At 41.6% G+C, this 20,272-nt stretch overlaps 3 protein-coding genes across 7 annotated transcripts; all 3 read right to left on the bottom strand.

Annotated features, from left to right (window-relative positions):
• Positions 1–399: 399 nt before the first annotated feature.
• trim36 (tripartite motif containing 36) lies at positions 400–9,298 on the bottom strand. 5 transcript variants are annotated; one of them, XM_079466699.1, is made up of 11 exons: positions 8,984–9,241; positions 7,856–8,096; positions 7,595–7,624; positions 5,775–6,118; positions 5,549–5,695; positions 5,237–5,332; positions 4,783–5,036; positions 4,473–4,594; positions 3,175–3,474; positions 2,503–2,800; positions 400–2,389 (listed from the first exon to the last, which is right to left on the bottom strand). In XM_079466699.1, the coding sequence occupies exons 1-11, from the start codon at positions 9,044–9,046 to the stop codon at positions 2,038–2,040; spliced, it is 2,247 nt and encodes a 748-aa protein (XP_079322825.1). In that variant the 5' UTR covers positions 9,047–9,241; the 3' UTR covers positions 400–2,037. The 5 variants fall into 5 exon arrangements, with proteins under 5 accessions (XP_079322825.1, XP_079322827.1, XP_079322826.1 ...); XM_079466701.1 differs by lacking the exon at positions 8,984–9,241 and adding an exon at positions 8,470–8,626; XM_079466700.1 differs by lacking the exon at positions 7,595–7,624 and having other exon boundaries at positions 8,984–9,298.
• pggt1b (protein geranylgeranyltransferase type I, beta subunit) lies at positions 9,268–17,392 on the bottom strand. Its single transcript, XM_079466705.1, has 9 exons — positions 17,244–17,392; positions 14,988–15,106; positions 14,812–14,879; positions 14,560–14,711; positions 14,325–14,457; positions 12,939–12,984; positions 12,674–12,858; positions 12,418–12,526; positions 9,268–10,419 (listed from the first exon to the last, which is right to left on the bottom strand). The coding sequence occupies exons 1-9, from the start codon at positions 17,351–17,353 to the stop codon at positions 10,271–10,273; spliced, it is 1,071 nt and encodes a 356-aa protein (XP_079322831.1). The 5' UTR covers positions 17,354–17,392; the 3' UTR covers positions 9,268–10,270.
• Positions 17,342–19,740, bottom strand: ccdc112 (coiled-coil domain containing 112). Its single transcript, XM_079466704.1, has 9 exons — positions 19,684–19,740; positions 19,503–19,609; positions 19,329–19,418; positions 19,161–19,236; positions 18,687–19,071; positions 18,133–18,540; positions 17,963–18,058; positions 17,712–17,824; positions 17,342–17,609 (listed from the first exon to the last, which is right to left on the bottom strand). The coding sequence occupies exons 1-9, from the start codon at positions 19,728–19,730 to the stop codon at positions 17,579–17,581; spliced, it is 1,353 nt and encodes a 450-aa protein (XP_079322830.1). The 5' UTR covers positions 19,731–19,740; the 3' UTR covers positions 17,342–17,578.
• Positions 19,741–20,272: the final 532 nt, after the last annotated feature.

The following is a 20,272-nucleotide window of genomic DNA, read 5'->3' as shown; positions in this document are numbered from 1 at the left end:
TCAGACAAATGGCTATCAACAGTCTCTTAAATAGAGATGTTGCCCACCTGCAGGTTACAAAACAGATGTCTGCAACTGATGTACCTAGACCTAACATAAACATACAGTTAAACTGTATGAGAATTCCACAACACTTCAGATGCTGTTGTATGTCCAATGAAACTTAATAAATAGAAAGATAATAAAACATCTACAGCGAGTTGGATGCTGTAATTGACAAGAACAACGATGGTATGCCCTCTTACAATTAAAGCACAAATTAAAAGCAAGTCTAGTCCCATGCTTGTCCTTTACATTTATATTGGGACACCGTGCAAAACCATTTAAAATCTTGAAGTGAGAACCGTCATTAAACTTTCAGAAAAATATTTTTCTGAAATTTAACTCATATGTTTTTGTGGCATAAAAATTGAACAAAAGTTTGTCAAAATATGTTGATAGAACTGTGCTTTGTGCCTTAAACGAAGTGCTGTCAGTTACACAGAAGTTTTTTTTGAAAAAGACATAACTAAAAGGATAACCGTTTATTTTTATACAAAAGCACACAGTACATTCAAAATAAAACAACAGAGACAGGTGACAAACATCTAACTTCAATTAAAGCATCAAATACAGCAACCCCAGTGTTAAATGATATTGCACGCCAATTCAAGCATACTAGCATCAAGTCCACAGGCTCACATGCTTTTTAGTGCACACTTGAGAAGTGAATCTTTCTAGTGAATAATAAATGTAACATTCGTATATAATTGCAGAAATTCATTGAAGACCCAGTTTAACATTTACAAGACAAGCAAAACATTTGGTTACACGTTCTGTGACAAACCCAAATACATCCAGTGCATTAATTCTTCATGAAATTCATCAAAAGCCATTTAAATAGTGACCATGTGTGACCTATTAAAGAGGAGAAATGGAATTACTGGTGAAAAATAAGTTCAGCAATAGATTAGCAAACACCACTCAGATATTATACATTAACCCACTTGTTTAAAATGATCACAAAACTAAAATCCAAGTGTTCATGGGACACTCAAAACTACAGAAATTACATCATTATATTTTTAAACATCCTATGATGTGATAACATTCACTTTACCACGAACATAAATCATGAGATTATACTGTGATTGAGAGAGAAATGTACAGTAGAACACTTTTCAAGTAGTATAATGTGTCCTTAAAATGCTACCAACACTTGCAAACTGCTTTTTAAGTGTTAAAGCTGATCATTGCACCATAATCTATGATACCATATCAAAAGAAATAACGCAATTGAAACCTTAAAAGACTAGTGCAGAACAAAAATTCAAAATAATTAAAGACTTAAGAGGTAGTATAAAAGCCAATCAAATCGCCCAACAGTTCCTGCCATTGAAGACATTCCCTTTCCAGCTCATAAATCTGGTTAATGAAGCATATTATTCAGTAAGGCCATATTATTTATTTGCCTTGGCAACGGCAGTGCATATAAATATTTAAGGTGTTTTATTTTGCCTCATTTGGATCATATTTTGGTTACGCGGAGCAGCATCCACTTTATTCAGAGGCTACATTTCACTTTCTCAAATTATTTCAAATATATATTACAAACACAATCCTTTAGACTATTAAAATCGGTCTCGTGCAATATTTCATAGTGTGGCAGGTGCTACTACAATAGTAAAAATGTGTCATGTCAAGTTCAGATGTGAATTGTCGTGCAGTGTACAAATCCTAATCCCATGTTTTTAAGATCAGTTTTACAATACGATAAACAGTAAAACAGTATACGTGCACACTATTCAGAAAGTGCGGGTGTGAGGCGCTGCGTGACGTGTGACCATGTGTTAAAGTGCCTCTGCGTTGCGCCCGTGTGTTCGTAATACCTGACGTTCCGCGTAGAAACACTGTTGTTGTTGTTGTTGTTGTTGTTAAAGGCACATGGGACTCGAGATTACACTCGGCTCGTAAACCAGATTCACGGAGCATGTGATGATTGCTTATTATTTTGGGAGAATGAAAAAAAATAAAACAACACACTAATAAAACAGACTCTCACATGTAAAACAACCGCTTGGCTGTGATAAACTCCTCAAGGTGAACCGCCCCGCCGCCCAAGAGGCCGAACACAGGGTACATGGTACCAGAACAGTCCACCTGTCTCTCAAACAGACAGCGCATGGTGGCAGCGTCGAAGAAAAAGACACGTCCAGCATCGTAATCCAGGCAAACTCCAATTCTCTGCGGCATGGAGAGGACGCGGTTGCCGTGGTCCCCTGAGGCGGCGGTGATGGGGGCTTTAGGAATGAAAAGTCGGCCCATGCCGACGGTGAGCAGCATAAAGGGTTGGGATGTCTCGAAGCAGGTGTCTTCGCTTCCGCTGTCATGGCCGCTATCGTGATCATACCTGCAAGGCGCAAATAAACCGTAAAACGTCTCTAGCATTTTCATTCTCTACAATTGTTTGTTTTGTGATAATACGAGAGAGAAAGAGATATGCGTGACTGTGTGAACTCTGACCTGGGGCTGCTGGTTTCTCGGGGGTTATGAAACCACTCTGTTAGTTTGGAGTCAGATGCTACTCCCACCTTCACCATGTATGAACTGGGATCCACACTGAAAGCCCAGTAATGACGTCCCTGCGAGATGCCCGTATCTCCGATGATGTAATCAAGGCTAATGTAACTTCCTGTCTGCACGCGCTCAGCAGCCAGAAGAAAAGTCATTCCTGCAGCGCTCTCGACTGATTCTCTGCGTTTGCTAAGCTGCAGTCGCTCCGCACTGAAGCCACATTTCTCACTAAACAAGAAGCTGAACACTGGCGGACATCAACAATAGCGAGGTTAAAAAAGATCACATTTATAACATGTGAGGTCATCAGAGACAAATACAAATATGATGAATTATTCGGAGACAGTGTTTACATTTATCCTCACTAATGTCAATCATTCATTTTAGGCTAAGATAAATGCTCATGTTGAGAACACCACTTGTATTAGGTTCCAGCGCTCCAGCATTAGTATGTCTTTTAATCAGACAGTCACATGACTTTAAACTTCAGATCACAGTGTAAACACCTGCAGATGTTCACATCTAAACTTCACGGTCTCACAACACATGATGACCTCTTCAAAACTAACTGCAGAAAGTTTGAGGAAGATAAAACAGGGTGTGTGTGTGTGTGCGCGTTACCTGGCACTGGGGGCGTGTGGAAGATCACCTCAGGACCGCAGGGGCTGAACACATCGTTACGACAACACTTCACTCTAAAGGCATAACGGCAGCCAAACTCCAGATCGGACACGACCGTACTGCTGCCATACACTCGCTTAGACGCCATCCAGACAACCGGCTCTCCGTCCTCACCGCCCAACCTTCTGAACTCTATGACATACTGGTCCGATGGTAAAGCGTCTTCTGACGGCCGCCAGTGGATCAGACCTTCGTTGTAAACATGAGAGCGGGACAGATCGATCACAGGAGGGTCAGGAACTGAAAAGAGAAGTCAAGAAAATAACCTCAGGTTAATACTTGACGTGGAGAGCACTGGAGACGTCTACTTCCAAGACAATAAAGCACTCAACATGCATCATAAAAGTAAAACTAAGAAAACTAAGAATAAAAAGAACAACATTTACTATAACCATTTGTTAGTAGGCACGTATGTGGGTATAAATGAAATACAACACAAATGTGTCTCTTTAAATGTTCATTCACACAGATGTGTGCATCATTTCCTACACTGCAGAAGATCATAACAGCTCAGAACCAACGACTCCTGTGATTCACTCATTCAAAAGAATCATACGAGCAATTCACTCGGGCTTTAATGTTGAACTTTGCCAAACGATTCACAGCCGATAAAAACTGAAATCTGTTGGAAAGGCTCATTTTTAAACATCTCATAACTTAGCTGGTAGTTCACAGAGAGTCGCTGTTGAGCGAAATCTCTAAAGCTGTCAAAGCCTAACACATGACTCAGCGGATGAGGATAAAGTCGAGCTTGTCACCGTGGAAATGAGATCCATTTCGGCCGCTCAGTCTGCAAAGTGTTCGGGCCAGAAGCCCACAAATAACAAACTATTGATCGCAACATGAGACGAATTCAGCCCGACACAAAAGCTCAGAGAGTGAAAGTGATGAAAATCAGAAGAACAAAAGCATCTTAATGCCTCTAGGTGAAGAACGTTAAGATATATATTAGGGATGGTTCAAAAATTCTGTCATCGTTTAACCTTTATAAAAGACTTTGATCTGATGAACTGAGAGAAATATATTTGGAAGAATGTTCTGGAACATCATTGACTGCCACAGGAAGAAAAATTACAACAGTTGTCAAAAGTGCCACAGAACTTAACTTTTCTACATTTTCGAAATATCTTTGTATTCAACGGAACATTCATTTAAGTGATTTATAGAGCTTTGGAGAACTTGAGTGCGAGTCATTTCTGAAGTCTGTGTTGTAGCGTAAAAGGGGCTTTCATTCTCACCACCACCAAAGCTGAGCTCCTTCAGCAAGATTTCCTCCTTCGATGTGTCCAACACAAACTCATCAAACGTGGTGCTTGACCCCGGCTGAAAGGTCTTGAGTGACTCGGTGGCTTTATGAATCCTGTCAACATTTCATGATGTTAATTCACCTTTCCACAAACACTGACATCACGTGTGAATGTCAAAAGCTGCTTAGCTTAACTAACAGACATCGGGATGAAAGTCAAAATAGGTTCGTTTATAAAGAAACGAAAGCAACGTGCAGAAGATATGAGTTCTTGTCAAACACACAGAAGTAAACCATCTGACCTGACGTGAAGCTGTTTAGCCGTCTGAACGAAACAGGACTGATCGGTCTCCTTCAGAACCTCTTGTGCGTATCCCACTAAACCGCTGTTCTCCAACATTCCCTGATACTCGTCCACCTGAGCACGCAGACGCTCCACACGCAGATTCCTCGACTGCTCGATTGACCGCAGCATCTCGCTTTTCCTCTCCTGAAGGGTCTCGAAGAGTCTTTCAAAGCATTCGTTGGCGTTTCTCTCGGCGAGTTGTCCGTTCTCCTGCATTCACAAAATGGGACACTTGAATGATATGTACACACACACACACACGAGTTATGAAGGATGCTGTGGATCTGAAGCCGAGAGCTGGTGCGTAATTCTTGATCGTTACGAGAAGATAGTGTCAGTGAGTTTTGAGGTTATATGGAGTTTCTGAATGCGTTGAGAAAACAGCCCACAGTTAGGCAGATGGTTATTACCTCCGTCTGATGAATCAACACCTCCAGCTCTGAAATCTGAACCCTCACTTGCTCTTCTTTGCTGATTAAGTAATGGATGCTCTTGGACAGCTTTTCCTGTAACACACAAGTAAGATTCATCAGGACACACAAACAGACATTCATGTTGAATTCTTGTGTGTCATTGACCTCCTGCCTGAGATTCAGATACATGATATTCTCCAGTGAACCCCGCCTGGCTTCAATCTATTCATCTGAAATGTGATAGCGCCTGTTTTCAGGTCACGCATCAATCTTTCAAAGGACACAAAGACGAGTGGTGGAAACACTCACCTTGAGGATCTTATAGGCGCTGCTCATGGACGTGACTTTGTGATTGGCGTGAGATCCACCGAGCTTACAGAGGTGACACACGGGCCGTCGACACACCTCACAGTACATGTTGACTTTCTCCATCTCGTGTTCGGGACACATCAACACCTGTGAGCAAGCATCGAGCGTTCATTGACAGAGTTCATTCTTAAAAGACGTGGGGTGGGTGGGTGGTGATCGGTCATACCTTCGGTCTGAAATTGGTGGTGGGTCCCACATACTCGTGCTGGGCTTTGGGCGTTCCCCACGGGTGATGCATCTTGAAGCATTCGTTGCAGTAGCTGGCTTTGCAGTCCATGCAGCTCTTGGTGGCTTCTTGAACGGGAGGTTTACACACGTTACACATGATGGCCACGGCCGCGCGGGCCGCCTGACGGTAGCGTTCTACGATGCTCTCCAGCGTGAAGTTACGGAAGAGCATGCTGATCCCTCTTTCCCCGAGATCGATGTCATGCTGGCACCCGGGACACGGGAAGGTGGTGACTCGAGGTGTAACGGAGGAACGCCGCCATCCAGGAGAAGAGATGGATCCTGATTTATCAAAACGTAAAAGCATTCACATAATAGGTGGATGAATGGACACACACACACACACACAATAGAGCACTAAAGGTGTGACACGAAGTTTCTTGAGATTCAAAAAGAAAAACAGAAAAAAGGCGACAGTGATCAAGGGAAACATTTTGACTACATGAAACATTTACAACACAAAACAATGACAAACTTTACATGTGAATGTAAAAAGCAATGATGAAGGAGTTAGTGTCTTTAAATATGAAGTGTGCAATTCCTACATCACTAACAACAGAGAACTGGAAACATTTAGCTATGAGAGGAAATCTCAGCCAAAAACACAAACAATCCCAGCAGAACAGAACCATCTTCAATGTCAAAGCTGCTGAGTTTGTGATTTATATTAATGTAAATTAATGACAGCGATTCATCTATGCTGTACATTCAACTTTGTTTTATCGGTTAAGAGTTAAAATTTTATTTAGACGACTGTAATCATTTCCAGTGAAAACCCAGTTCAAATGAGCACTTGGGGGTTTTCAGCACAGTTTGTTCAGGATTCACTAGAATTTTTCCTTAAAGTGGATCAACAGATTCAGATTCAGCGGGTCATGAAGCAGCGATGCGAGAAAGGCTTTTCTTTACACACATCACTTTAAAGGAGGAGAGCAGGGTGAATCTGTCCGGGTCACAGCCTCTCGCTACGTCACAAGCAGCATTCAGGACAAACATCAAACTAAAACACACACAACATAACACTGTATGGCACATGCAGCACAGATGACGTGACATGCTGACACGTTAGGGTTACAGAGCGATGAGCGTGAACATGTCAGGTGAGATCTGAACGAGCGCCTGCTTTCAGATCAGCCAATGACAGCGTGTATGATTCAAATAAAGCGTGTACTTAGGCCGTGAGTGTGCAGCACCGCTCGGCGAGGGGAGAGGCAGGGGGCATCCGCAGCACAGCATGCTGGGACTTGATCGATACTCAGTGGAGGAGGAGACAAATAAACGCTCTGACCGGACACAGGTCATTGTGATGGGGTGGAGAGCTCCTGACCCCTACAAAACCCATAAACACCAGCCCGTCAGTGAAAACTCGTGTTTTCATGAGGGGTCAAGTTGAAAGGTTATCCAGATTGAATGGCTCAATAAGCGGTTTTCAACGAGCGGTTACGAGGCCCTTCGCTGCTCCAGAAGAGCCGACAGAAACCTAATACAGAGTACCCGTGATTCCCTGCCTGACTCGCACGTCTCAGTATCGTGTCTGCGTGAGACAAACGCACTTGCGTCTTCCATTCCTGCGTCCTCTCCGTGGCTACAACACATTTGTGCTCACAGGTTTACGTGACAACAGTAGAACGTCTCTTTTGGTCTTACATATGATGTGATGTGATCGAGAGAGAGAGAGAGAGAGAGAGAGAGAGAGCGAGCAGAAGTATCTAAAAACACAGCACTAGAGTTTATTGAATGACATGAAGCCACATCTACCTCGCCCTCCACACGACCTCCTCACTGAGACTGCAAGCAACAAAGAGAGAAGTGAAACCAAACTAACAATGACTCAAAGTGAACAGAAGTGGAGTGAAACCTGATTCACAACCTATGACTGAACACACATGAAAACAACATCACATTACATCGATCACTGAGCTCATCTCACTTAGACATTAATCATTAACATTCATATTTAATAAAGCCAATTAAACAATGCAGTCAGATAATATTCATTACTTGATGAAGTGATGTTACCTGAGCGCACCAGTCTGTCCAGTTTCTCCATACTGGGAGACGGGACTCTGGACCGAGGGCTGCCCGGGTTCGAGCCCTCAGACCCGGCGTCCGTGCTGAACGAGTCATCGTGGTTGGGCATGAGCAGATCTTTGACACATTTGTGACAGACGCTGTGTTGACAGGGCAAGATGAGCGGATGAGTGAAAAGCTCTTTACAGATGGGACAGATCAGTTCTCTCTCAATGCTCTTCATTGGCACCTGTGCAACACACACACACACACACACACACACACACACTTAACCGTAAGAAGAACATGACTTCAGTCGCACATAAGCAACAGTCTATAAGCCCGAACTGTGACTGGAATTCATCCGCATTTCATTCGGTATGAACACATGAATGAATGAATGAATGAAGGGAACTTCATGAGGATCAAACTCACGCGCTTTTGGGGAAGTAAACTGGCATTTTTCACTTTCGACTTTTTTACTCCGATCATAAAAGTGAGATCATCCGCTTAAACGTTAAAAATGAAGCTTTGTAAAGCAAACTACTCGTGTGCAAGAAAACAATGAAAACGAACTTTAAGGTCATTCGTGAGGCGATTATTAAGAGATTAGATGTACTTACACACATTGAGCTTCTCCTGGACATCATGAAACCGATCAAACACAAAGTCCGCGATCACAAATCAACTTGAAATCAGATTCACGCAACGTACAAATGAATCAAACAACAACGCGACGCGACGCTTGTCCACGCTGTTAATGAGCGAAAGAGTCTGTGGGCGGAGTCACTGCCCGTTACTATAGCAACACTGCAGGGATACAAGTGTATTTCAATAAGGAGCCGGTCAGCGAAGTCATTATTTATATCGATGCACACACTTCGCCGTTATATCTACTGTCTTCTAAAATGTCAAATCGAACAATACGTCAATAAATGAATGGATGTGTGGTGAGATAATAGTGAAGATGAAACGTCATTTAAAGAGACACTACAAGAATAATGAAACGGCAAAGTGACGAAGCAAATTAACCTCACGGAGCTCTTATCTCATTCTGACGCGTCTGTTAACGCAAATCATCGGCGTGTTCCCGACAGTCTATTAGGAAGAAAGATAACAGATCTGAGATCAGCTCACCTCGCCTCTCTCAAGCCGCTCCACGATACTCGCGAACTCGCACATCTCCTCTGAATCAGACATATCTGACGTCACGTCACACAACAGCAGATGTTATGGAAACAGATGTGATCTATCGTCTCGTGTTAATCTCATCGTCCGCTCGAGGACACGTTATGTCTCATTGATGTCTCAGCAGCGTTTTAAATAGAAATCTGATGAGTCTCGAGGATGGCGAATCTCCGCCCGCTCGGTGTCTCTGTGGGCGTGGCTTCACCCTTTGTGCGATCAGCACATGACACTTTCATATAAACAGATCATATGAACGAGCTGAAACTGAATCATTATGCAGAGACATGTTATAAAACAATCATCAGCACTCTCTCAAACATACACGTGTAAGAACACCTGTGTCGCAGAGACTGATCATGAATTGAAGGGATCTTTCATTATGAACTTTAATCTGTATGAGATACCATGAACAACCTTGAGTTGACGTTTAATGTGCTGCAGTGTAACTCGAGGTTGTGTTGTTATCTTTAATATTTCCCTTCTATCAACTGCTTCCAGGTTCACTAATAACACAAATACATATGAAAACAGAAGTGTCACAAAGCTATTTTAATCCAACATTACAATGACAAAGACTTAATGCTCATGTCTTGTAGAAATAAAGCCAGTGAAATGTTCAGTTCATGTTTAAACTCAACGGAAGGATTTTAGGAGCTTGAAATTGCCATCTTTTTATTTCATTATTAAATATCTCAACAGCACCTTCATCAATGAATATTTTTTCTAACATTTGACACTTACATCATGCCTGCCGTTTACTAGGACGTCACATCAAAATATCAGCAGTAGCATTATTGTCATCTCTTCACTTAATATTGAAAGTATCAAAAAAATATTTGTATTCTTTAATCCTTGAAGCAACATTCAACTGTCTTTAGTGGAGATGCAGCGACACCGGCAGCGTTTGTGAAGATATCTGAGGCACATTCAAGAGAAAAGATTCACATGAACAAAAAGAAACCTTAAGATGACTTGAGAAAGCATAAACCACAAAGATATCTAGTGCATACTGTTGTTCGTCAGATTGAAATCTGTTTATTCACTTTGTGAGGTTTTTTCTATTTGTAAGGCAGAAATCAAGCACACAAGCAAATGATCTCGTGGCTGATGGCTGAAGAGTGAATGAATAATTGATAGCAGTGGATCTGATGTGATCAGTTATTCATCAGCTCTCAGTGTTGGGTTCTATTGCTGAGGTATCGCCGGTGGAGACGGACGGACGGATCCGTCCTGTCGTCACGTGCTGTTTTCCCTCCACACCCCGTGAAGACGCTGCAGAGAACCGAACGCTCGCTCGCTGATGTTCAGAGCGGGATGAACCCTCCGCAGTTCGCCCTCTCCCATCAGAGACAAGCCGCAGATGCCAAAGTAAGTGTGAAGCGGGTCTGATCAAGATGGCCGTGACAGCAGAGAAACACAAACAGATCAGTCACACACACACACACACACACACAGTCACCTGCTGCTACTGACACACACTGCACTGCTGCGGTCACATCTACTTTCACTGATGATCTCACATGAGCTAATAACAGACAGACAGCTACTGTGGGTACCTCTAAATGATACAGAAATACAGTCAGGTCCATAAATATTGGGACATCGACACAATTCTAATCTATCTGACTCTATACACCACCACAATGGATTTGAAATGAAACGACCAAGATGAGCTTTAACTGCAGACTTTTAGCTTTAATTTGAGGGTATTTACATCCAAATCAGGTGAACGGTGTAGGAATTACAACAGTCTGTATAAGTGCCTCCCACTTTTTAAGGGACCAAAAGTAATGGGACAGATTAACAATCATAAATCAAACTTTCACTTTTTAATACTTGGTTGCAAATCCTTTGCAGTCAATTACAGCCTGAAGTCTGGAACGCATAGACATCACCAGACACTGGATTTCATCCCTGGTGATGCTCTGCCAGGCCTCTACTGCAACTGTCTTCAGTTCCTGCTTGTTCTTGGGGCATTTTCCCTTCAGTCTTGTCTTCAACAAGTGAAATCCATGCTCAATCGGATTCAGGTCAGGTGATTGACTTGGCCATTGCATAACATTCCACTTATTTCCCTTAAAAAACTCTTTGGTTGCTTTCGCAGGATGCTTCGGGTCATTGTCCATCTGCACTGTGAAGCGCCGTCCAATGAGTTCTGAAGCATTTGGGTGAATATGAGCAGATAATATTAAAACTTCTGAATTCATCCTGCTGCTTTTGTCAGCAGTCACATCATCAATAAATACAAGAGAACCAATTCCATTGGCAGCCATACATGCCCACGCCATGACACTACCACCACGATGCTTCACTGATGAGGTGGTATGCTTTGGATCATGAGCAGTTCCTTTCCTTCTCCCTACTCTTCTCTTCCCATCACTCTGGCACAAGTTGATCTTGGTCTCATCGGTCCATAGGATGTTGTTCCAGAACTGTGAAGACTTTTAGATGTTGTTTGGCAAACTCTAATCTGGCCTTCCTGTTTTTGAGGCTCATCAATGGTTTACATCTTGTGGTAAACCCTCTGTATATACCCTGGTGAAGCCTTCTCTTGATTGTTGACTTTGACACACATACAGCAACCTCCTGGAGAGTGTTCTTGATCTGTTATGAAGGGTGTTTTCCTCACCAGGGAAATAATTATCCGGTCATCCACCACAGTTGTTTTCCGTGGTCTTCCGGGTCTTTTGATGTTGCTGAGCTCACCGGTGAGTTCTTTCTTTTTAAGGATGTTCCAAACAGTTGATTTGGCCACACCTAAAGTTTTTGCTATCTCTCTGACGGTTTGTTTTGTTTTTTCAGCCTAATGATGGCTTGCTCACCCTAATAGTGACAGCTCTTTAGATGTCATATTGAGAGTTGACAGCAACAGTTTCCAAATGAAATTAACTCTGAATCTTTTATCTGCTCCTTGTAAATGGGAGAATGAGGGAATAACACACACCTGGCCATGGAACAGCTGAGCAGCCAATTGTCCCATTACTTTTGGTCCCTTAAAAAGTGGGAGGCACTTATACAGACTGTTGTAATTCCTACACCGTTCACCTGATTTGGATGTAAATACCCTCAAATTAAAGCTAAAAGTCTGCAGTTAAAGCTCATCTTGGTCGTTTCATTTCAAATCCATTGTGGTGGTGTATAGAGTCAGATAGATTAGAATTGTGTCGATGTCCCAATATTTATGGACCTGACTGTATATGGAATTCATTCTGAAACTCATTACATCCTTTTGCAGCATCGATGTGCAAAGCTAAAAATGACAGAAATAAGACCTATTCTATTGATCTTTCAGCAACTTGAGTCTCTTCATCAGCTGGAGTATTACATTACACTGCGGTCTCAACTGACCACAACACACAAATGTTGTGCGACTGTAACCTCACCTGGATGACTGTCGGGCCATTTGGCGAAACCTCCCACCAGACGGTCCTGCGTGGACAGAATGTAGTTGCGGTTCTTTTCAAAGTTTGTGTATTGGAACACATCTAAAAGCTGTGGGATTCAATAGTGAGTGTTAAAGTTAAGTCATATGCAGGTACACGGCACATGTTCAAAAACTGAACAGGTTTCGTTGTGTTAATTTTCTGTCCCAGACGTTAAGTGAGGTATATAAACACAATCATATGTAAAGCAGTGTACCTCCAGTGTCGCGCCCACCCAGAAGGAATAACAGGTGTCCACAGGTTTATTGGGTCGCCCGTGGAAGCCGTTCTGCTGTCTCAGGATACACCAGCGACGGATGCGTCTCATTTCTCTCTCGCTGAACACCTCATGTACTTTCCCCATCAGAGACAGAGACGCGACAGCGCAAAACGTCGAGCCGCCTGACAAACGGAAAGACACCTTTATATAACTGTTCCAACAAAGAGTGTAAAATCATGTCATCATAAGAAATCGAACTCACCGTGAGACTCAAGTGCAGACCCCTGACCAATCCCACCATCGTATGACTGAACGATAAACAACAGATAAAAAAATTACAAATGATTTGTTTTCATTGTTGTCACCAACTGTCTTGGAATATACTGTAGTGTATGTGTAGAATGTGATCTGTACAGTAAAACACAACAAACGTCATCTAGCTCAAGCTCTGCTTCGGTTCTGCTTATTCTCTCTCTGTTTATAGCTCATGAGGAGCAATAGTGACCAACCCAGACAGAAATAACTATGAATATTCATGCATTTATGACCTCAAGACCTGACTACTGTAATGCGCTACTTAGTGTTTGTCCTTCATCATCAATAAACAAACTACAGTTAGTTCAGAAAATACCATCACATAACCCCAATGTTATCAACCCTTCACTGGCTACACATTAAGTATCGTATTGACTTTAAAGTTCTTTAAATCACTTATAAAGCCTTAAAGGGTTTAGCCCCTACCTACCTAACAGAGCTTCTATCACACTTTAACCCATCACGCTCTCTAAGATCTCAAACTCAGGACTTTTGATAATACCCAGAATATCTAAATCCTCCAAAGGGGGTCGAGCTTTCTCATACGTAGCACCTAAACTCTGGAATAACCTTCCTGACACTATTCGAGGATCAGACACACTCGCACAATTTAAATCTAGATTAAAGACACATCTTTACAGACAAGCATTCACTTAAAGCAAATATGCTTAATAAACCACCAGGAGATGCTGACATTAGATATTATTTACTAGAATAATTGGATTTATTATATAACACACCATGTAGTGTGTTTTACCCTTTCTTGGGTTTTTTACAGGGTTTTTCCCCTGTAAAGCTGCTTTGGAACAACGCAAATTGTGAAAAGCGCTATATAAATAAAATGGAATTGAATTGAAAATAACTGCAGCTAAATGTATTACATCACTGAGATCTGATCCTGTACTTGACCTCTCCACCGCCAATGTAACTGTTCATACTGAATCAATGAAACTGATCGGCACAGCATTGGAAATATATAATACAGAGGTGAAGGCATCATACGATCAGGACCAACAGGAGAACCCAACGTCATGGTATTTTCATTGTTTATTGCCCGAATTCTTTGTTATCGATTGATTTGTTACATGAGCTGCAGTAGTTTATGATGAAATGATCCACACACAGAAGCCTCACATCACCTGCTGGTGATTCGCACACATAACAAACACGGCACTTTACAATACCAGTGAGAATAGCATCTACATTACACATGTTGGTCTCTTGCTACATCTACAGCTTGAAGCAAGCGGAAATGTTTCTGCATATCAGTTGATGTTTATTTGAAACAGGCCGAATTCTATTTTGTCTAGAGGAAGAATGGATGTCGACTCACCGTGCTTTTCCTTATGTAATCGATGGCTTTCTGACAGTCCATACCAGACCAGTCGTCCAGCATATAACAGATACAAGCGGCACAGTAAAGAAACCTCATGTCGTTCTCGCTTCCTTCCAGGACGGCGTAAAAACTGCAGGCCAAACACAATAACAGGTCTATAACACACAGTGTGGTGGTGATGATGATGATGGACTAACAGTCAGATGTTTAAACAACAACATGAATGATGCACCTGCCGTCCTCGAGCTGGAGCGCTTTTAAGCCAATCAGACAAGCCTCTTTATTAACGCGACTCAGATCGTCACCGAGAATAACAAGACACGCCAGTCCGGTGTAGGTCATCGCCACATGACCGCTGTCATACGCATGAGGAGAACTCGGACCCTGCAAACACAGATCACAGAAGTATTTCTCACAAATTCTGTCTAGTGCCATGTAATAACCAATCCTGCCGTGGACAAGATGAGCAGAATATCATTAGAACCTTTGAATTATTGTACGGAAGTCCCATGTGCGAGGAACCTCGGAAGCCACAGCGTCTGAGATTTGATCCTGATGTTAAACAAGAGAAAGAACATACCGCATGATACATTCTACATAAATAAGACATATACAACACAGCAACTGTCTAGAAGACTTTAAACACGTAAAGAAACTTACTATCATCTGTGGGAAGAACCTGCAGTGAATAAATCCACTCGATTAACACAGGTTTATCGATGACGTCCAAGGCATTAAGAACATCGAGACCCGACAAAGCAAAAAATACAATAGTCAACCTGCACAAGACAAAACAAATTAAACTGAAGCATTAAACCACTGGTGTCAAACAATGAAGGGCCACAAATACAAACTAAACACACGCTGCTCATGAAAATCTACAGGATTACTAGAAACTTCCAAGCTGGACACTAGAGCTCCAGCAACTGAGTTTGACAACTATACGCTAAACCCCTAATTATAAACCATCAAAATATACTGTAAACAACACTAACATTATTAGAAGCACAACCTATAAACACAAAACATTTGACAGAATATACATTATAAACACAGACACGAAATCCATTGCTTACAAAAATAATTTCGGATAGAACTTTATATACACAAATTGCACACGTTTTTAAATGTTGTAACTTGTCACAAATAGTTTTCAAAAAGTAAAACAAAAACACTAAAGTCGTTTATCATTAGGAAATATAATTCACTGAATGTCCACATACAGATGCAGAGTCTGTCCAGTTTCATTCTGTTGTTTTCCATGTAACAACACGACTGTGTTTAGCGTTGAATGCATAACTTACGCTAGATTTACTCCACATACCTTAAACATGTTTTCAAATGACGTTACTAAGACTCTTTACTGAGACTCTTTACTGAGACCCTTTACTGAGACCCTTTACTAGGACACTCTACTAGGACACTCTACTAGGACACTCTACTAGGACACTCTACTAGGACACTCTACTAGGACACTCTACTAGGACACTCTACTAGGACACTCTACTAGGACACTCTACTAGGACACTCTACTAGGACACTCTACTAGGACACTCTACTAGGACACTCTACTAGGACACTCTACTAGGACACTCTACTAAGACACTTTACTAAGACTCTTTACTAAGACACTCTACTAAGACTCTTTACTAAGACTCTTTACTAAGACACTTTACTAAGACACTTTACTAAGACACTTTACTAAGACACTTTACTAAGACACTCTACTAGGACACTCTACTAAGACACTTTACTAGGACACTCTACTAGGACACTCTACTAAGACACTTTACTAGGACACTCTACTAGGACACTCTACTAAGACACTTTACTAAGACTCTTTACTAAGACACTTTACTAAGACACTTTACTAAGACTCTTTACTAAGACACTTTACTAAGACACTTTACTAAGACTCTTTACTAAGACTCTTTACTAAGACACTTTACTAAGACACTTTACTAAGACACTCTACTAAGACTCTTTACTAAGACACTTTACTAAGACACTCTACTAGGACACTCTACTAAGACACTTTACTAGGACACTCTACTAGGACACTCTACTAAGACACTTTACTAAGACTCTTTACTAAGACACTTTACTAAGACACTTTACTAAGACACTTTACTAAGACACTTTACTAAGACACTTTACTAGGACACTCTACTAGGACACTCTACTAAGACACTTTACTAAGACTCTTTACTAAGACACTTTACTAAGACACTTTACTAAGACACTTTACTAGGACTCTTTGTTTATTTTAAGTGATCTCTTTCTGAATTATTGTTAGATTTAATTTCTGCATAAATGAATACAATCCCGCAAAATAATGAATGGATTGTGAAGTTGTTAAGCTCACTGAATACATTCCTGGCCAAATAGTTGGTGGAAGGGATTCCTATCTGGTTATCTTTGTGGAAGAGGGGATCCCCTCTAAGCTTAATATTCTTTGTTTTACAATGCTGTACCTTATTGGTCATTCTGTGAATCCCTGGATATATCTTTGTGTCTTGTTTTTGTGCTCCCAGATCTGCAGAAGAATTCTCTTACAACATCCAACCTATTTATTATTTGAGATTTTAATGGTGATCCAAAACACAGAAAGTGTTAATGAGATTTAGTGTTAGAAAGGAACCTGAAATTTAACAATTATCATTTCTAGTCTAAAACTCTGAAGAGCTGAAATCATGACACACAGCAGCACTAACCACATACACACAAATGCGCTGTGAGCTGCAATATACTTTCATTCAATGGATATAAATGACACAAAGGTCACGTGCGGATAAGTCAAAATAATATGATCACACGGAGTGTTTGTGGTGACCGGAAGTGGCTGCTCTGCTGTCCCTCGCGCTCGTTCATGATCATGTTAATAAGGTTTGTTTTCATTGGTCAGATCATTATTACCTGCTGGTCTCGTACGGCGCGTATCTCTCGGGCAGCACCTGCAGGCAGCGCTGGAAGAAACGCACGTGCCGCTCGCGCAAAAAATCTACTTGATCAAAATCCGCCATCATCACACTCCGGAAGTACACACGCGTCACTTCCGGGCAGCCGACCGCACGGCAAAATAAAAGAACCTTAACATCAAAAGAATTTGTATTTCATCTGTTTCAAGCGTGTATTAGACCACGCTTTAACATATAAAAACTTTATTGATTCTGGTGGTGTAAAGTTTTGTTCAAACTGATAAACTGATGTATAAAGAATAATTGAGAGAGATTTGTTGTGTAGAGGTCATTTCACAAGTCTTGTCTCCAGGTTGGAACAGCCCTGTGGTGAAAACAATCAAATAAACACTCAGAAACTTAAACATTGAGTAAATTGTTGTGTGTGATTTTTTTCACTGTAATAATTGATTGATAGATGCAATACCTGTGGAACATCTGAGATACCGGCCCGCCGCCAGATGGACCGATCTCTTTGATATGTTCCTCCCAGCCTTTAGTTGCCTTCCACAGTCTCGTGGGATCTCGATCGATGTGAATCTGCACTTAATGTAAATCAAGTCATTTTACTTGAAAAAGATCTTTATTTCCCATGAATGATGACATGTATTGAATGAGTTCCCGTATAGAACGCTTATCAGTGGATTATTTATAAATGTGTTCATTCTATCTGCAAACCTTCTCCTTTAGTTTATCGAGATTTCTTTGTCGCTCATATTCCTCCTGCTCCTTATTCTGTTTCTCCTGTAGTTTGATCTCTAAGCGATGTGAATCCTGAGGAGATAGAGTCACTTGTGTGGTGAACACACTTCATGAATAAAAGCACAAAACAAGAGAGTCTGTCTCACCCTTTGCTGAAAGCGTTTGATGCCTTCGGCCGCCAGCCTGCGACGCTCCTCTCTCTCGGCCTGCAGCTGCGCTTCTTTCTGCAGCACGTGCAGATCCTCCTCTTTCTTCTTCTGCTGAACGTGAGACTTCACCATGAGCTTCAGCTCCAGCTGTCTCCTCCGTTCTTCTTTTGCTCTTTTTCTCCTCTGGATCTGGTCTCTGACTCGCTGCTCCTGCTCTTGTTCCAGCTGTTGTTTTCTGCAGCTCCTCCAGGCCTCCAGCTGCTCAAACGCCTCCCGGCGCTGCTCCTCCTGTTTAAGGTGCAGGTCAGCGGCCTCGTCCGGCTCTTTTGTCAAAGCTTCTTTCTCCCGCTGTTCTCTCTGCAGCTCGTGCTCCCTTCGCTTGCCTGCTCTCCATTTGTGGATGGCCTTGTGGAAAAACCAAAAAGCATATGTTAAACGTCATGGCCTTAACAATGACTCTTGCTCCAGCTGTTACTGAAGAAATGACAACATGGCTTTTGTCTGTTGCTGTGTGTCCAGGTCAGGACATGTTCACAGATCTGCTCGTATACCTCCCTCTTTTCTTCCTGGAGATGACACAGCTCTAGATACCACTCCTCGTGCAGTCGAATGTCCTCCACAGTCTTATCGGGTAAATAAAGCTTTGCTTCTTTTCTGTATGAAGGTTTTCCGTTGTGCTTCGTCCAAACTTTCATGAAGTTCTGGTGGTCATACTTGTCCCAGCCGCCATGTAGGCCCCCGCTCTGCTGCATAAAGGTCTCTAATGCCATCACCTCGGCGGGGAGATTTCTCGAGTCCTTCACGTCTGCGCAGATCCCCGCTGACCAAGGATCACCGCCGTATGCTTTTACCGGCAATGACCAAACATCAATCTTCTGCTCAAAGGCACCGATTTCCTGCCAAAAGATCTTCTCCTCTTTCAAGAGTTCCTCAAACCTAAAGACCACAAGATATTATTGCATAAGTAGCAATACAGCGACTCTGTAAAAGATCAACTTTGATTGAAACAGAAACGTCTCTTACACCTTTGATGTTGCTTGTCTTTAAAAGTTTTGATGGAGTTCTCAATATCTGTCATAGTGTCTTTTATTCTGTCAATCACTAAAATACAACATGAAATGACATTAAATACATGACAAGGTACAGCTTTCAAGCACAAAGTAGTTTTATAACACATGCTGAATGTGATTTACAGTCTGGAGATGGTTTGACATCTGTCAACTGCGCCTGGAATCTATAGACACAATTCCTGATCTTCTGCAATTCTTCTTGTACTTTCATTACTGAAAAGCAGAACAAGCAGATATAAAGATAAAAGCACACAACTGAAAAATGAAAGTTGACGTTAAGAATAAAGCCGATTTTACTGTCTGCTCCGCGTTCATCGTTCACGTTCATGTGAATCTCCTCAAACACACTGAAATGTTTTCTTGCATGAAATCTTCTGCTCGTCTCTCTCTCGTGTTTCATCTCTCTACATGAAGTGAATGATAAATACATTATTACATTCACATTAGACATCATAAAGTACACATTCAATCAGCTCACAGTTTTCTCAGACGATGCGCTTCCCGCAAAAACTCCGTCACAGACATTTGAGCGCGTGCGTGTGAAAACAATCAACTCGCCGAGAAAATCTAATTTAATTCCGCAGGAAAATCAACACTAATAATCAACACTAGTAATCAACACTAATAATCAACACTAGTTATCAACTGTAATATCCGCTGAAGTGTCTTTTCACAGATCCGCCTGAGCTCGTTTGTTTGAGGACTGTTGCCATGACAACCGCACAGTCTAACAATCATTGGTTCACAGAACGTTCCCATAACGTTAGTTTTTGGTTTTCAAGGAAAGTTTTCTTTAGGGAAATAAGTTCAACCAAAAACTAACGTTGGGAGAACGTTCAGCCGCACTAAAGAAAACACATACATTTATGATGGTATTTTCATTTAGCTTACCTACTTTGTTATTTTCAGCTATTAAAAGTCACATTTATTCATTTCATTTGGTCTGTATAACATATGTTAACGCGATCTTAATTTCTGTCTTGGACACGTCACTGACCAGTTTTTTAAACAGCCTGCAAAGTTCTGGGAAGTTTATTTTCTGGTTGCAAAAAATAACCGAAAGGGAA

Source organism: Barbatula barbatula (genome assembly GCF_947034865.1).
Source record: "Barbatula barbatula genome assembly, chromosome: 11".
NCBI classification, from domain to species: domain Eukaryota; kingdom Metazoa; phylum Chordata; class Actinopteri; order Cypriniformes; family Nemacheilidae; genus Barbatula; species Barbatula barbatula.
Note: the sequence above shows the minus strand (reverse complement) of the source record. Positions and strands in the feature narration are given on the sequence as shown.

Excerpts from the sequence above, each read along its gene's own strand:
- trim36 (XM_079466699.1), bottom strand. The coding sequence starts at position 9,046 with ATGTCTGATTCAGAGGAGATGTGCGAGTTCGCGAGTATCGTGGAGCGG. Across the intron at positions 5,696-5,774 it reads CCACCAATTTCAGACCGAAG|GTGTTGATGTGTCCCGAACA; the intron begins GTATGACCGATC and ends GCTTGCTCACAG. Across the intron at positions 2,390-2,502 it reads CGAGAAACCAGCAGCCCCAG|GTATGATCACGATAGCGGCC; the intron begins GTCAGAGTTCAC and ends TGCGCCTTGCAG.
- pggt1b (XM_079466705.1), bottom strand. The coding sequence starts at position 17,353 with ATGATGGCGGATTTTGATCAAGTAGATTTTTTGCGCGAGCGGCACGTG. Across the intron at positions 15,107-17,243 it reads GCGCCGTACGAGACCAGCAG|GTTGACTATTGTATTTTTTG; the intron begins GTAATAATGATC and ends TGTCTTGTGCAG. Across the intron at positions 14,712-14,811 it reads TTCCGTACAATAATTCAAAG|GGTCCGAGTTCTCCTCATGC; the intron begins GTTCTAATGATA and ends CTGTGTTTGCAG.
- ccdc112 (XM_079466704.1), bottom strand. The coding sequence starts at position 19,730 with ATGTCTGTGACGGAGTTTTTGCGGGAAGCGCATCGTCTGAGAAAACT. Across the intron at positions 19,610-19,683 it reads GCGCATCGTCTGAGAAAACT|AGAGATGAAACACGAGAGAG; the intron begins GTGAGCTGATTG and ends CACTTCATGTAG. Across the intron at positions 19,237-19,328 it reads TGTCAAACCATCTCCAGACT|TGATTGACAGAATAAAAGAC; the intron begins GTAAATCACATT and ends GTTGTATTTTAG.